This window comes from Octopus bimaculoides, chromosome 12 (assembly GCF_046866305.1).
Source record: "Octopus bimaculoides isolate indiv1 chromosome 12, ASM4686630v1, whole genome shotgun sequence".
In the NCBI taxonomy this organism is placed as follows: Eukaryota; Metazoa; Mollusca; class Cephalopoda; order Octopoda; family Octopodidae; genus Octopus; species Octopus bimaculoides.
In genome coordinates, this window is record NC_142939.1 from 64895047 (window position 1) to 64910151 (window position 15105).

Here is a 15105-nt window from a genome sequence, read left to right on the forward strand (position 1 = left end):
GAAGCATACTGGCTTCATTTCTTTCAAGCCTATGCATGTCCTTGTCTGTCACAGCCCTTGTTTCACTGCCATGTAGCATAGCTGTTTGCACACAGGCATCATGCAATCTGCCTTTCACTCTGATGGGGAAGCCGTTTGTTGCCTGCAGAGGTAGGAACTCTCTGAATTTTGCCCAGCCTAATCTTATTCTCACAGCATCTACCTCTGCTACTAACTTGATCACCTAGATAACGGAAGCTATCTACTACTTCTAGCTTACTCCCTTGGCAGTTGATGGAGTCTATTTTCTGTACATATCTGGTGTTTATTATACCTGTGCATCTTCCATGACGGGCTTCTTTCAGTTTCCATCTACCAAATCCATTCACAAGGCTTTGGTTGGTCTGGGTTATTATTTTAAAACACTAAGGCAGCAAGATGGCATAATCGTTAGTGCATTGGACAAAATGCCTTTCAGCACCTCATCTGTCCCTACGCTCTGAGTTCAAACACAAACAATTGCATCATTGAAATCTCAAAGCTATGAGATAATGCATGCTTAATTCAAACCCATGTGAATGCATAAGCTTTATATTTGACAGAATAATTTGAATGGTAAAGGGTTAAGATACACCTTATGAGTCACTAAACCATACACATCAGCTAACTCACTCACTCACTCTCATTTGTTCTCATTCTTTCACGCTCTAAAATCTATTTACAAAGCTGTTGTTATTTTAGAAAGGGTGTGGACACTTAAAGAAAACTTTTCTTCTTTTTCTTTCAGGCAATTTTTTTTTTTTTTCTTGTTGGTGTGCAAAATCACTTTGCATTCAAACTGAGAGTCATGTCTGGATGACTGTCAAGTCGAAATCAATAAAAATATTTTGTTTTTTTTCATTGTTTTGAAAATGAACTCGGAACCATCAAAGTATCAAAACTTTTCCTCTTTCCTATCCAAACAAAAGAGAGATCACTGTGCAATTGCACATTTTATGTATACACCATATTTGCACCACATGTTGCTTGTTACATGGAAACAACTTAAACGGTCACAGCTGCTGTTGCTACTACTACTACTATTACTACTACTGTTATATGTATGTATTGAGTATGTGTATAAATGGTTATTGCTGCTACTACTACCACCACCATTGTCATATGCACTTGTGTGTGTGTGTGTGTGTGTATGTGTCTGAATTGTGTTACAAATCATCATCATTGTTACATGAATTGGCAAAATTGTCAGGGTCAGGCAAAACACCGTGCCGATTTCAAATCCTGCCGAAATCAGCTTTGCTTTTCACCCCTCCAGGGTCAATAAAATAAAGTACCAGTCAGGTGCTGCAGTAGGTTTCACCCTTTCGTTACCAGATCTCTATTGTAATACTTCTTTGTTTCACTTGTTTTCTTAAAAATAATGAATTTAGTAAAATAAATTTGTCATTATTGAGCTGGTGTTTGAAACATAAATTAAAACAAGGGGTTTGTGTCATAGAGTAAAGAGTGGTCTTAGACAAGTTGCTGTCAAAAGGGTTAATCATCTGACCCCTTTTTCGTTAAATTTGTGACTCTGTGCCTATGTTAGACACAACAGATATGAAACTAAGGTACTGAACCATGGATAGCATAGTCAGCAGATCAAACTTTATTGCAGGTAATGTGTATGTGCTGTTTATTGAGAATAAACATCGTTTATTGAGAAATATACCTGTCTGACAAATTTGTTTCTCACCTGTTTGATGAAGATAAAGTTTCATTTACATTTGATAGTTCAGCAATTAGGAGATGGGGAAATATAACTCTCTTAAAAAAAAAAAAAACAATGAAAAACGAAAACAGACCAGAAACAATTTACTCTCCCAACAGAAACCCATCCCACTTTATAATAATGGTTGACGTAACCTAGTTTCTAGAGAAGTGTTTACTATGAAAGGTAGGTGAAAATGGTTATCAGGTCTTAATAAATTAGTTAACTGTAACGTAGAGCAGGCGTTTTTGTATCCAAGGGCAGAATCTCAAAGCCAGAGCCTTTGCCTTTCTTGCCATGGTTGATAGAGATAAGGACTGGTTTTATTTTGAAGTCAGCTGTATTTATCATTACCCACCCAGTTGAGCTGACATATTTGTGGCTCTTCACTGTTGTTGTGTGAATGCTGGTGACTGAGTAGTCAGGTGTTGCTCACACACTATCACAAGATCACTGTTGTGTGTTGTGTTTTGGAGTGAAGGCACTTCATTTCACTTTGCTGTAAATGAATGAACTTGGGACTGGCTGTCGTCCCATTCAGCAGAGATGTTGTGATGATTTCATCACTTCCACACTATGGGAATCAGGTAACTGGCTCCATGAGGTCTAGGGCTCGAGACAGTCATGTGTAGGGGGGTTTTTTTGTTTTTTTTTTTTCCCCATAGTTGTTGTAAGAGGTTATTAGGTTTCTTCACTTTCTGAAACCAGATCTCTTTGAAGTACAGCCTGAATTTAAAAGTACATTTTATCTTTTATTTGCTTCAGTGATGAGGTTGGGGGCCATGCTGGGGCGCCACTTTTGGGAATTTTAGTCAAATAAATCAACCCAGTTTTAAAAAAAAGATTTTTTTTATCTATATATTTTTAAAGCCAATCCTCTAAGTTATGGGGTCATAAACACCAGCATCATTTGTTAAGCAGTGGTGGGGGATAAACAGACACATGCACAAACACACACACACACACACACATAATGAGCTTCTTTCAGTTTCCATCTACCAGATCCACTCATAAGGCTTTGGTTGGCTTGAGGGTTATAGAAAACACTTGTTGAAGGTGCTGTGCAATGGGACTGAACCCAGAACCATGTGGTTGGGAAGCAAGATTTTTACCACACTGCCATGCCTATGCTTTGGAAAAGTAAAATGAAGAAAATAAAAGATTGTTAAATTCTTCTTCTCTCCTATATGGTGTATGCATGTGTGTGTGTGTATGCACCCTATGTTGGTTTCTAACATTTGCACAAGGCCAGCAATTTCAGGAGAGGGGTTAAGTTGATTACATCAACCCCAGTGCTCAGCCGGTATTTATTTTATCAACCCTGAAGGGATCAAAAGTAAAGCCGACCTTGGCAGAATTTGAACTCAGAACGTAAGCATTTTTCCTGGTCTGCAACCGATTGTGCCAGGTCCCAACTGTATATACTTATGTATTGCCTTCACTCTTGATGAGGTTGTAGAAGCATTGTTGCGGTATATGACATGTCATGGGCATTTAAAAAAAAAAATTCTGCTGAGACCCATCTCTCTTCAGATCTGAAAACAGCTGATTTCTTTCAGAGAGGCGACAGGAGTTGGGGGTGAGTATTGATCCTAGTATTGGACTGGTACTTGATTAACACACTGAAAGGAGGAAAGGCTAAGCTAACGTTGGCACAATTTGAACTGAAATGTGCAAACAACTGGAATGAATACTACAATTCCATTTATCTGATGTGCTAACAACTCGGTTGACTTCACACCTACATATTTTATCTTCGTCATCGTTTTAACCTCCATTTTTCCTTGCTCACATGTATCAGTCTTATTGAGACAGATTTTACGATAGCTGGATGCCCTTCCTGTCACCAACCCTCACCTGTTTCCAAGCAAAGTAGTATTTCCCCATGGCCAGACCTGTTTTTGCAAAATACTGGAAATGAATGGCATTGCTTGTATGATAGTGACCCACATTTACAACTAGCATGCGATGACAAGGCAAGGAGAGACATACATTCGTACACATACACACACGACACATCTATACATGTACAGGAAGTCTGGTACAGGCTTTGGCCTGGCTGGCTCTTGTGCTACCATCCCACCCATGCTAGCATAGAACACAGACATTAAATAATGATGATATTTGTGTGTGTGTGTGTGTGTGTGTGTATATATATATATATATATATATATACCGGAGTAAGCACAAAATGTGCAACAAGGTGGAAAAAAGAGTACTCAAATACCAGAGGTAGAGTAATATACTTTATTTAAAAGCAGCAGAAATATAACAAAAGACTGTTACTCCGAGTTTCACGTTCCCGTTCATCGGAACGTGAAACTGTCCGATGAATGGGAACATGAAATTCAGAGTAACAATCTTTTGTTATATTTCTGCTGCTTTTAAATAAAGTGTATATATATATATATATATATATATATATATATATACATCACCCATGTCAGCATGGAAGGCAGATATTAAACGATTATGATTATATATATAAAACAAAACCTCATCATCATTGTTTAACATCCGTTTTCCATGCTGGCATGGATTGGACAGTTTTACTGAAGTCTGGAGAGCCAGCAGCTACACCAGACTCCAATCTGATCTGGCAAAGTTTCTACAGTTGGATGCCCTTCTTAACACCAACCACTGCGAGAATGTAGTGGGTGCTTTTTATATGCTATCGGCACAGGAGCCAGTTAGGCGGGCTTAGCATCGATCACTTTCGGCTAGTGCTTTTTACATGGCACCAGCATGGAACCCAGCCAATGGGTTCTGGCATTGGCCATATTCAGTTGGTGCTTTTTAAAATTTTTTGGTATTATTTATTCACCATTACACATGTTTCATCTGCTAATAGGAAGTACAGAGTTTTACATGTTAGAAGTGTAAGGAATTTTACCTTAGGATTTTACCCTACCTACCTAAACTATATATATAATGGACTTCTTTCAGTTTCCATCTACCAAATCCTCTCACAAGGTTTTGGTTGGGTTGGGTTGGGTCGGGGTTATAGTAGAAGATACTAGCCAAAGGTGTCATGAGATGAGACTGAACCTGAAACCATGTGGTTGGGAAGTAAACTTCATACACACACACACACACGTTATGAGTGAGTGTGTGTGTGTGTGTGTGAAACAATACCACACATTATAACAGTATTTAAAATTTTATTTTTGAATACTTGTATCAAGATATTGAAATATAAGAAGCTGTGTCTTACCACACCTTTTTAAAATTTCTTCCAAGTTGTGGGACATTTTATGTTATATTAGTAACTCCGCCCTTCCTCTTAATATGGTGGGGATAACAGACATTTCACCTCTATAGCAAGACATCTCTGCTTGTTCTTCTTCAACACCTGGCATAAAGCCACCCCACTCCACACCTCTCAAATACACTCTCACTCAGTTGAAAGGGCTTTTCTTTTTTTTCTTTTTCTTTCTTTTTTTTTTTTTTTGCTAGTTACATGGTGACCCCCATTAGTGCAGGTAGTATGAAAAACAAAATACCTAGTATGCTCTGTAAAGTGGTTGGTGTTAGAAAGGGCATCATCCAGCCATAAAAACCATGCCAAAGAAGGCGGTGGAGCTCGACATTGTCCTGCAGTTCATTGGATCTTAAACTCTCCAACCCATGCCTGCATAGGAAACTGACGTTTAATGATGATGGTGATGGTGATGGTGATGATGAATTTACTAAAATAATTTTGTTATTGTTAGCTGGTGAGCTGGCAGAATTGTTAGTGTCAGACGAAGTGCATAGGGGCATTTCATTCAGGTCTTTCTGTTCTGAGTTTGAATACTGTTGAGGTCAACTTTTCTTTTCATTATTTTTGTGGTTTGATAAAATAAAATATCAGTTAGATACTGGGGTCAATGCAGTCAACTACTCCCTCCCTTCAAAATTGCTGGTCATTGGCCAGAATTAGAATTTTTAAGCTGGTGTTTGGAACATAAATAGATATGAATTTTTGATGGAAAGTTCTAATTTAGATCACTTCAAATCAGGAAGTTTGTATCGGAGAACCAGAGGTGTTTTGAGTCAGATTGCTTACCCCTAGAAAGTATGAAAAATGGCTAATATTTCCTTCCAACTTCGCTTTTGTTACATTTAATCAAACCCGAAAGAATCCCTCTTAACACATGGCTATGATGCTCCCCTACTACTCCTGCTCATGATCAGAGATGCACATATTGTCAGCTACTAAGGGTCATGCTTGAATGGTGAACATCAAGCAACTGACAAACAAATCTGTGGTATTGAGCAGAGTATATTCTATAACGATATTTCAGCTTCTGCAACTTGGTGCTGAATCTGTCTGAAATGTTATGGAAAATAAGTCAATTTCAAAACACTGATGTGCAGGTGACTAAAGCAGAGTTTGAAGGGAATAGTAGTCCTTTCCTTCGATTTCTAGATTGAAGCAAATAGAAAATAACACTTACTGACCAAAGACAAACAAAATTAAAATTCCGTTACGTAGTGTTTTTATGAGGATTAATAATGGAACAATGAACCACTGAAATTTTATAATAAATGGAATATGTGGCATGCCCCTCATTTTACCTGTTGAAAGTTTAGCACTAAAAACGATTTTCCTTTTATATAAAGAAGAATTTGATTTTTCATTGTTTCTGAGATGTAAGTATGAGTTGCAATAGTGTCCTTACAGATTCTGGTGAATATCTTCTTTTCCAGGATGAAGAGAGAGTAAACCATTGAGTGTAAACTAATTTTAAAAAATTCCAATCGTTATCGTGTAGTTTATGAAAGCTGTTTCAATTCCAGTTACTCTTTTGTTCATTTAAATTCATTTTCAGGGGCCATGCAGATGGTTATGACAACAGTATTGGGGTTTGTACAGATTTATCTCCCTTGCGGCATGTATGTCCCTATACAGCGCGAAGGCAAACCGCCCAATTTCTGGAGGAACATGATAGTTGTTGGGATAATGAGGTAAGAAATTATTATTATAATGATGTACTACTAAAATTATTATTTACTACTACTACTACTAATAATAATAATAATAATAATAATAATAAGGTGGTGAGCTGGTAGAGTTGTTAGCGTGCTGGACAAAATGCTTGGCAGTATTTTGTTCTGAGTTCAAATTCTGCCGAGGTCAACTTTGCTTTTCATCCTTTTGGGTAGTCGATGAAATCAGTACCAGTTACACACTGGGGTCGATGTTATCAACTAGCCCCCCTCCCCCAAAATTTCAGGCCTTGGGCCTCTAGAAAGGATTGTTGTTACCTCCACCTTGGCGAAGCAGATGTATTGTTTTCAGTCATATTTGTTTGTCCATGGACAAGATATCTCAAGAACCGCTGGATGGATTCGGATGAAACTTTCAGGGATGTTTGGCCTCGTAGCTGGCATGAATTGATTAGATTTTGGGATCGAACTGGACAAGGATTCAGGATTGTTTGTTATATTTGCTTTACATGAAGTATTACAATCTCTGATTATCTTCCTTGAGAGCACGCTCATAGTTTCCACATAAATTATGGCGGCGTTTCTGTTTCAAAAGTTTTATTTTCATTTCACTATTATTAATTTTACTTGCGTCTCTTAGTAGAAACTGATGGATAAAGAAATCAAACTACATAAACAAATGGCAGCAAAACCATTCAGAAATTAAATGACACTAACATATTCAGTAACCATAATGAATTTAATTTATCCTCGACAATTTTTAGAGTTCAGCAATATATTCCTATATGACTCTGTCTGTGTGTTGCTAATATTGCTTCTTATACAGTAATTTCCACCCAACCTAAACAGCTCTTTACTCTTTGTTTATTTTCAGATTTGTAACCGTTGTTCTTGGACTTGTTGCTCTAAAGTTTGTGGCAGTATCATTCACAGAGACTATTAAAAGTTCCGCTCCTTTATTCACAGTATTCATATCTTGGGCTTTAATTGGGGAACGAACTGGGTTATACACATTTCTCTCATTAATTCCTATAATGGCAGGACTTGCTCTTTGCTCGGCATATGAACTAAGTTTTAGTATAAAAGGATTTGTAGCAGCATTAGCCACAAATATCACAGAATGGTAAGTCCTTTCTTTTCTGCTCCATGCTATTATTAAAATTTTTTTTTGTCCTGTGTCAAAATTTGTGAACATTGTTGGTTACAGGTTTCCAGTGAGCCAATCTCTAATTCAATACATTTCTGAAAAAGAGAATATGACAAGGGAGTGTTTGTAAGACAATACAGAACAATTATCACAAAGGACTTTTGCTTGAAAAAGCACCTGTTTTTCAGTTTTTCTTGTAAATATTTACCTTTCATTTATAGGCATCAATAAAAGTAATCTATATTCTGTAGTTCTTGAGAAATGATTCCAACAGACATAATTTGAATATTTATAAAGCTGGTGTTCTCAAACTGGGGTTCTGGTAACCCTTGGGAGTGTTAAATGGCATTTCGGGGTATGCAACAAAAGTGTGAAAGTATATACTTTCTTGAAGTTATTTTTGAGAAGGAAATTATTAACTAATTCTAAATAAGTGTATTTTGTTGAGCAGATTAAGATCTTTATTATACTCTATATGTAGATTTAAACCTTTAAGAGATTATAATCAAAGACTATCTCCTCATTTCATGGTGTGCTTTTCATCAGGTGTCAGAAGACATAGCACCCACCAAACAGAAACCTTTGTCGTGATAAGGTCATTATGCAGAATATTCTCAATTCTCTCACAGGATCTGCTAATAGCATTGGCTATTTGATTTATAGTCATTCACCTATCATCCGTCACCATGTGATAAACATGATCTATGTTTTTCTCACTGGTGACACCTGCAAGACGTCGTCCAGACCTTGCTTGGGCCATCTTCAAAGCTCTCTTTCCACTATTGTAGCAAGCATCTCAGCATGAATGTCCTTGGGGGCTAAATCCTTTCTCTGCATGACTTGATAATGCCATTATGTGAAATTTTGTCCATTTTCAAGAGAAGTTGCTACTACTTACTTTTGAAGTCTTCTTTGAACAGTCAGATGTCCATTTTTACCTGGAGAGAAACAAAGCAGTTATTAAGAAGAACAGTTGAAATTAATGCATACAAAATTTCACAGCTTTCACACCATTTTTTGATAGTCAGCCTATGAACTTTTCAGTTTTATATATATATATATATATATATATATATAAACACGGTGGGGCAGGGTGCAAAAGTAGGTATACAGTAAGTACCATATCAGTGTTATAATACTTGATTAAAATTATTATCACATTAAATTAGTTGACCTCATTTTTGATATTTTCACTGCCATTAATCCTAATATTTTTACCGTAACTTTTAATTTTATTTGATAAAAATAAATGAGTATTGTACATTTTTTATTTTGTCATAACTGTATACCTACTTTTGCACTCGCCCTGTGTGTGTGTGTGTGTATATATATATATATATATATATACACATACATATATATGTATTCAGGGACATGTAATGCATTTCTTTTGTATACACATACTCATCTGTATATGCGTATATATGTTTGAGTGTATGTGTCTGTGCTCACTGACATATAAGCTACTTTTATCATTTTATGTATGTCTGAACATGTCTGTATATGCATACATGCACAATATTGAGTGGTTTTATATTGAACATATACATATTATTATTGATATATAATCTACTTTTATTTTATATGTATTTGTATATATATATATATGTGTGTGTGTGTGTGTGTATATATATATATATATATATATTGACCGTTGCCAGTACCGCCTGACTGGCCTTCGTGCGGGTGACACGTAAAAGCACCCACTACACTCTCTGAGTGGTTGGCGTTAGGAAGGGCATCCAGCTGTAGAAACTCTGCCAAATTTAGATTGGAGCCTGGTGTTGCCATCCGGTTTCACCAGTCCTCAGTCAAATCGTCCAACCCATGCCCGCATGGAAAGCGGACGTTAAACGATGATGATGATGATATATATATATATACACACACACACATATACATACATATATACTATATCATTATTTTTGTTTTTTTCTTTCCTCCTTTTAACATCCGCTTTTCCATGTTCCCCTGGGCCAGATGGAATTTGTTGAAGCAGATTCTCTACGGCTGGATGCCTCCTTCCTATCATCAATCCTCTCCCGTATCCTAGTAAGGTGATATTTGCCCATGATTAGACATGATTTCATGGAAAATTGGAAAAGAAATATATATCTTTTGGTTTGTTTGAGGTTTTGAAAAATTTGAAATTATATTGTTGCTATTATGCCAAAGTGTCGTAAGTCCAAAACATTGCTTTTTCAGAAAACATAAAAATAGTTTCACCATTCCATAGCAAAATTGTTGTACTACACTATGGCAATTTTTGATATCTTGGCATCTGAAGCATCTGGAGACAATAGTTTGACCAAAAGAACTGGCTATTGTAAGCAAAAAGAAATATTGGAAAAAACACATTTGGCCAAATTTGGACATACAACACTTTAACATAATAGCAACAATATCTTTTTAAGACTATCAACTATAAATGAATCTATAAATAATAGATTGTAAAATATTGGGGTCACCTGATCCTGTCTTGCATCCCGCTATCATACTTTACTGTCTCTGCATCCTTCAAAACTACGTCTCCTACTTAGTGAAGGGCTCTTGTGTTATGAGGAAAATAGTAGCCATTGCACCCTGTAAAGTGGTTCACATTAGGAAGGTCATCCAGCCATAGAAACAATGCCAAAACAAATATTGGAACTAGATGCAGTCCTTTGGTTCGTTGGATCTTGTCAAACTATCCAACCTATGCCGGTATGGGAAGGACATGAAATGATGATGATAAAGTATTTCTTAGTTGGAAAATAAGCCAACAGAATCCCTCACTGAGATTTGAACCACATGTCTTTCAATCCCTGTAGTTGATTCTGTCCACTTGTTACCCCACCTAAAAGAGGTTTTATCAAACACTTTAATTTAATTTCATTTGCATTCATTTATGTATTTTATTACCCGAGGAGTTGAACCTCATTGAAATGAATTTGCCAATTTGTTTAATGTGTCATCTAGTTCAACACCACCACCACCACTGCCAGCAGGCCCTTTGGTACCATTAGCAGAATTTACTCTGTTACAAGCATTCACACCAAGCCCCCCCCCCCCCATCTGAACATAGTACAATTACCTTTATGCACAGCTTCCTTTAACTGCAACCCTGATAGAATGAGATGATTGGTACAGCTGTTTAGATGCTGATGATTTTGTGCGGCTGAATGGATATTCAACCTATTTTTGCAACTGTGTGTAACACTGGAGGCAAACACATGTTCATGCACATGAAGCAACATCTGATGTCAAATAAGTCTGTCGAATTAGCAATGCCAAATAGGTGGTCCAATAGAGCAAAACGTTTCATACCCACCCATGGGTAGGGTTTTCTTTCTCCTCCTTTTGTCTCCAACAGTCTTGGTGATCCCTGTGCAAAGGTCAAGGATTATTATTGACTTTCCTTCTAAGCCAAAAACGAAAATAGCAATCCCAGGTAAGTAGGGTGTGTTTTGGGTACCAAACCTGCTGACAATAAAAATAAGGATGGATGGTCATGGTAAGAAAGTCAGACACTGACATCATAATCACATTTAATTCAGTTGATTTAGTGGTTGTGTGTGACATCTTGTTTTTGCAGAACTGACTGAGGTGGGGGGGGGGGGGAAATTAATATTTACAACAGCAGCTGTAATAATGATAATAATAATAATAAACTGTCAGATTTATTGATGAATCAAAAATGTTCAATTATTATTGAATTGTAATGATGTTGATTCTAATTACGTTTTCTCATTGTCATCATCCTCACTTTTGTATTCATTAACAACTCATTGGTCAATATCCTTATTATGCTCATTAAGTCTACATTTATCATCTTCATTATCAGGTGTACATTTATAAGTATCATAATAATTACAAAACTATAAACTTGACAATGATTGTCATCCTTAAATCTGCATTTATCATAACCATTATTGCATTCATCTTGACTGTCTCTTGTTGGTACATCCTTTATTATTATTATTACAAGTGAGCTGGTGGAACTGTTAGCATAGCAGACGGAATTCTTTGTGGTGTTTCGCCTGTCTATGTCCTTGGTTCAAATTCTGTTGAAGTCAGCTTTGCCTTTTATCCTTTTGGAGTTGATAAAATCAGTATCAGTCAAATACTGTGGCATTCAATTCCTGATCGTAAGATTATGGTTTCAATTCCTGAAGCAGGCAACACATTTGTGTTCTTGAGCAAAACACTTCATTTCACATTGCTCCAGTCCACTCAGCTGGCAAAAATGAGTGACCCTGCGACAGACCTGCGTCCCATCCAGGTGGGCAAGATACAGGTCATGGAAACTGGGAAGCGGGCCCTTATGAGTTGATACGACTTGAGAAGGAAGGAAGAAAATGCTGGGGTCAGTGTAACTGGTTTCCCACCTCCCCCTCAAAAACTGTTGGTCCTGTGCCAAAATTTGAAACCGTTATTACAAGTGAAACCCATAGAGATCGTAGGGATTTCACTGGTGAACACTGGAGGGGGGGGGCTTTAGTTGTCTGTTGTTGTGATGATGAAAACAATGGCAAATGGTGAGCAAGAAAGAGAGAGGGAGAGGAAGTTGTGATGGGTATTAGCTGAGGTGGTAACTGAAAGATAGGGTCGGGAGGACCAAGTACAGCACTGACTAATCAATGCAAACATATAATCGTACACATGCATGCCTACACACACACACACACACACACACACATGAATATATACAGACATTCCGATAGTTTGTTGTGGTTTTTGTCAGAAGGAAGGAGTTGGCAGCAAACAATTTATTTTGTTAACTGAATTATAAGAAAAGAAAACCAATTACAATAAATTGCATGTACTTTAGTGTACTTTAGTGTGAGTAATCTTTGTCACTGCTGCCATCACTTCTGTAACTACCAACAACAATATACAACAGCTGTTACAACAAATAAGCACTACCACCATTTACCGTTATTGCCTCTTATTTTGTCCTTTTCCTCTGGCTGTCTCTTCTCTCTCTCTCTTTCTCTCTCTCTCTCTCTCTCTCCCTCTCTCCCTCTCTCAAGTTCCTTCCCTTAGTGTGTGGCATGAAAGGTAAGGAAGAACATACTATTGTATTAACATACAGCTTCAAGAGCTTCATGATTTAATTACTTTACCTATCATTTCTCATCCCGTCAGTCTTCATCTGTTGTAATCATATCTATCAGGTCTCTCCGATTTCATTCAACTAATTTCTGTCTTATTCTGTTTCAGTTTACAAAATGTTTATTCTAAAATGCTTATCAGTGGTGAAAAATATAGATATACGTAAGTATGTATAGCATTTTGTTGTTTTGACTGTCATATTTCTTGCTGGTTGTGCACAGATGCACGTTTTCCAGTCATAACTTTAAGACTGGCATAAAATATTAGGAGTGGTTTGAGGTAAGGGAAGAGGAAATATCAATTGAGGTGGGGGGGGGGGGGGTCTGCAAACTGTAATTTGACTCTTGTGGGTAGCTTGGGTAGACGTTAGAGGTTGTGGGAAAACCTCTAGAAACATATTCTATTTGTTGTTGTGTCAGTAATATATTGGAGAGAAGATAAATGGTGATATATCAGCTGATTCAAGGTATTATTCATGGGATCAGATCCCTTTCCATCTGACTGGAGAAACATCCATCTGTACCCAATAACATACAAGTGAGCACCGGATCCAATTGCAGTCAGCTGTACCCTTTTGGGTACAAGCAAAAAAGATTCCCCCACCAGCCTGGAATTATGCAAGATACTGTATTGTCACCAGGAATCTTGCTATCTTCAGGTCAGGGACTTTTTACAAGAATAAATACACCTAAGGAGCCAGGTACTGGTGTTAGGCCTGACACAAACAGCTGAGTTATTACAATAAATAGTGACAATTAGTAACTGTGACCTTGTCTTGATTAATTAATTTGGTTAAATGTTTAATGTTTGTGGAGCAGTGTCTGGGTTGCTCGAGTTTTTTCTCTATTTCTCCATACAGCAGTTTGATGAAGGATACAGTGGTAGTTACTTTATTCCAACCATCATTGTACAATTTGTTGGCAGTAGTACTAAGGAAACCTTAGTTTCATTGTGCTTTCATCAATAGAATGTACCTACTTGTATACAGGGCACAGCAGAAAGGTTGCCCTGATTTCAAAGGTTAATAACAAAGAAACTCATGAAGATGCAAGAAAAACCGATGCTCTCCACTCCAGGCCATGGTGGGGACGACCGGAGACATGAGAAATAATGGCAATAATCGAACTTCATAGAAATACAGTTTTTTCACGATTCTTCATGTGTTTGCTTTTTTATTAACCTTTGAAATCAGGGCAACCATTCTGCCGCACCCTGTATGTGTGTGTGTGTATGTATATATGGGAGTGGCTGTGTGGTAAGTAGCTTGCTTACCAACCACATGATTCTGGGTTCAGTCCCATTGCGTGGCACCTTGGGCAAGTGTCTTCTACTATAGCCTCGGGCCGACCAAAGCCTTGTGAGTGGATTTGGTAGACGGAAACTGAAAGAAGCCCATCGTATATATGTATATATATATATATATATATATGTTTGTGTGTCTGTGTTTGTCCCCCCAACATCGCTTGACAACCGATGCTGGTGTGTTTACGTCCCCGTAACTTAGCGGTTCGGCAAAAAAGACCGATAGAATAAGTACTACGCTTCCAAAGAATAAGTCCTGGGGTCGACGGTTTGACTGAGCACTGGCAAGCCAGAAGGCTGTACCAGGCTCTAATCTGATCTGGCAAAGTTTCTACAGCTGGATGCCGCCCATACTACGACAACGCCAACCACTCCGAGAGTGTAGTGGGTGCTTTTTATGTGCCACTGGCATCAGGGCCAGTCAGGCAGTACTGGCATCAACCATACTTGAATGGTGCTTTTTAGGTGCCACTGATGTGCTAAAAAGGAAACCCCACAAAATATTTTATTTCTTTACTGCCCTCAAATCTCTCGCTATCTTCTTGAAAAATTTCATCAACACCAGATATGATGTCATCATCACTACGATACTGGCTTCCAGCCAAGTGTTTCTTCCTGTTGGGGAGCAGATGATATGGTTTACAGAGGGAAAGAGTGAATGAAAGAAGCTGTGTGTGGGTCTCAATGCACCGGCTAAAATATTTGTGGTATCTTTCAATTGGACTTTCTAAAGTGACATCAGGTGTGTAAGGTGATCGAGTACATTTGGTTCTGAAACAGGTATTTTGCCTTTCTGAAGCAGTTTTGTACAGGTGAGCTCAAGGATTTTGTGAGTTGTAACTATTTATAAGATTATACTACAATAGTCTGAACTGTGTACTGATTCCTCTTTCATTTAGAC

At 37.6% G+C, this 15105-nt stretch overlaps 1 protein-coding gene across 8 annotated transcripts in view; it reads left to right on the top strand.

The window, feature by feature from the left end:
- LOC106881029 (solute carrier family 35 member E2A) overlaps positions 1 to 15105 on the top strand; it is a 54335-nt gene that overhangs the window by 27832 nt on the left and 11398 nt on the right. For all 8 annotated transcript variants that reach the window (XM_014931219.3, XM_089361221.1, XM_014931218.3 and 5 more), the window contains 3 exons: positions 6544 to 6679; positions 7536 to 7784; positions 13011 to 13064. In XM_014931219.3, the coding sequence (XP_014786705.1) occupies positions 6544 to 6679; positions 7536 to 7784; positions 13011 to 13064 (439 nt within the window). The remainder of the gene's footprint in view (positions 1 to 6543; positions 6680 to 7535; positions 7785 to 13010; positions 13065 to 15105) is intronic.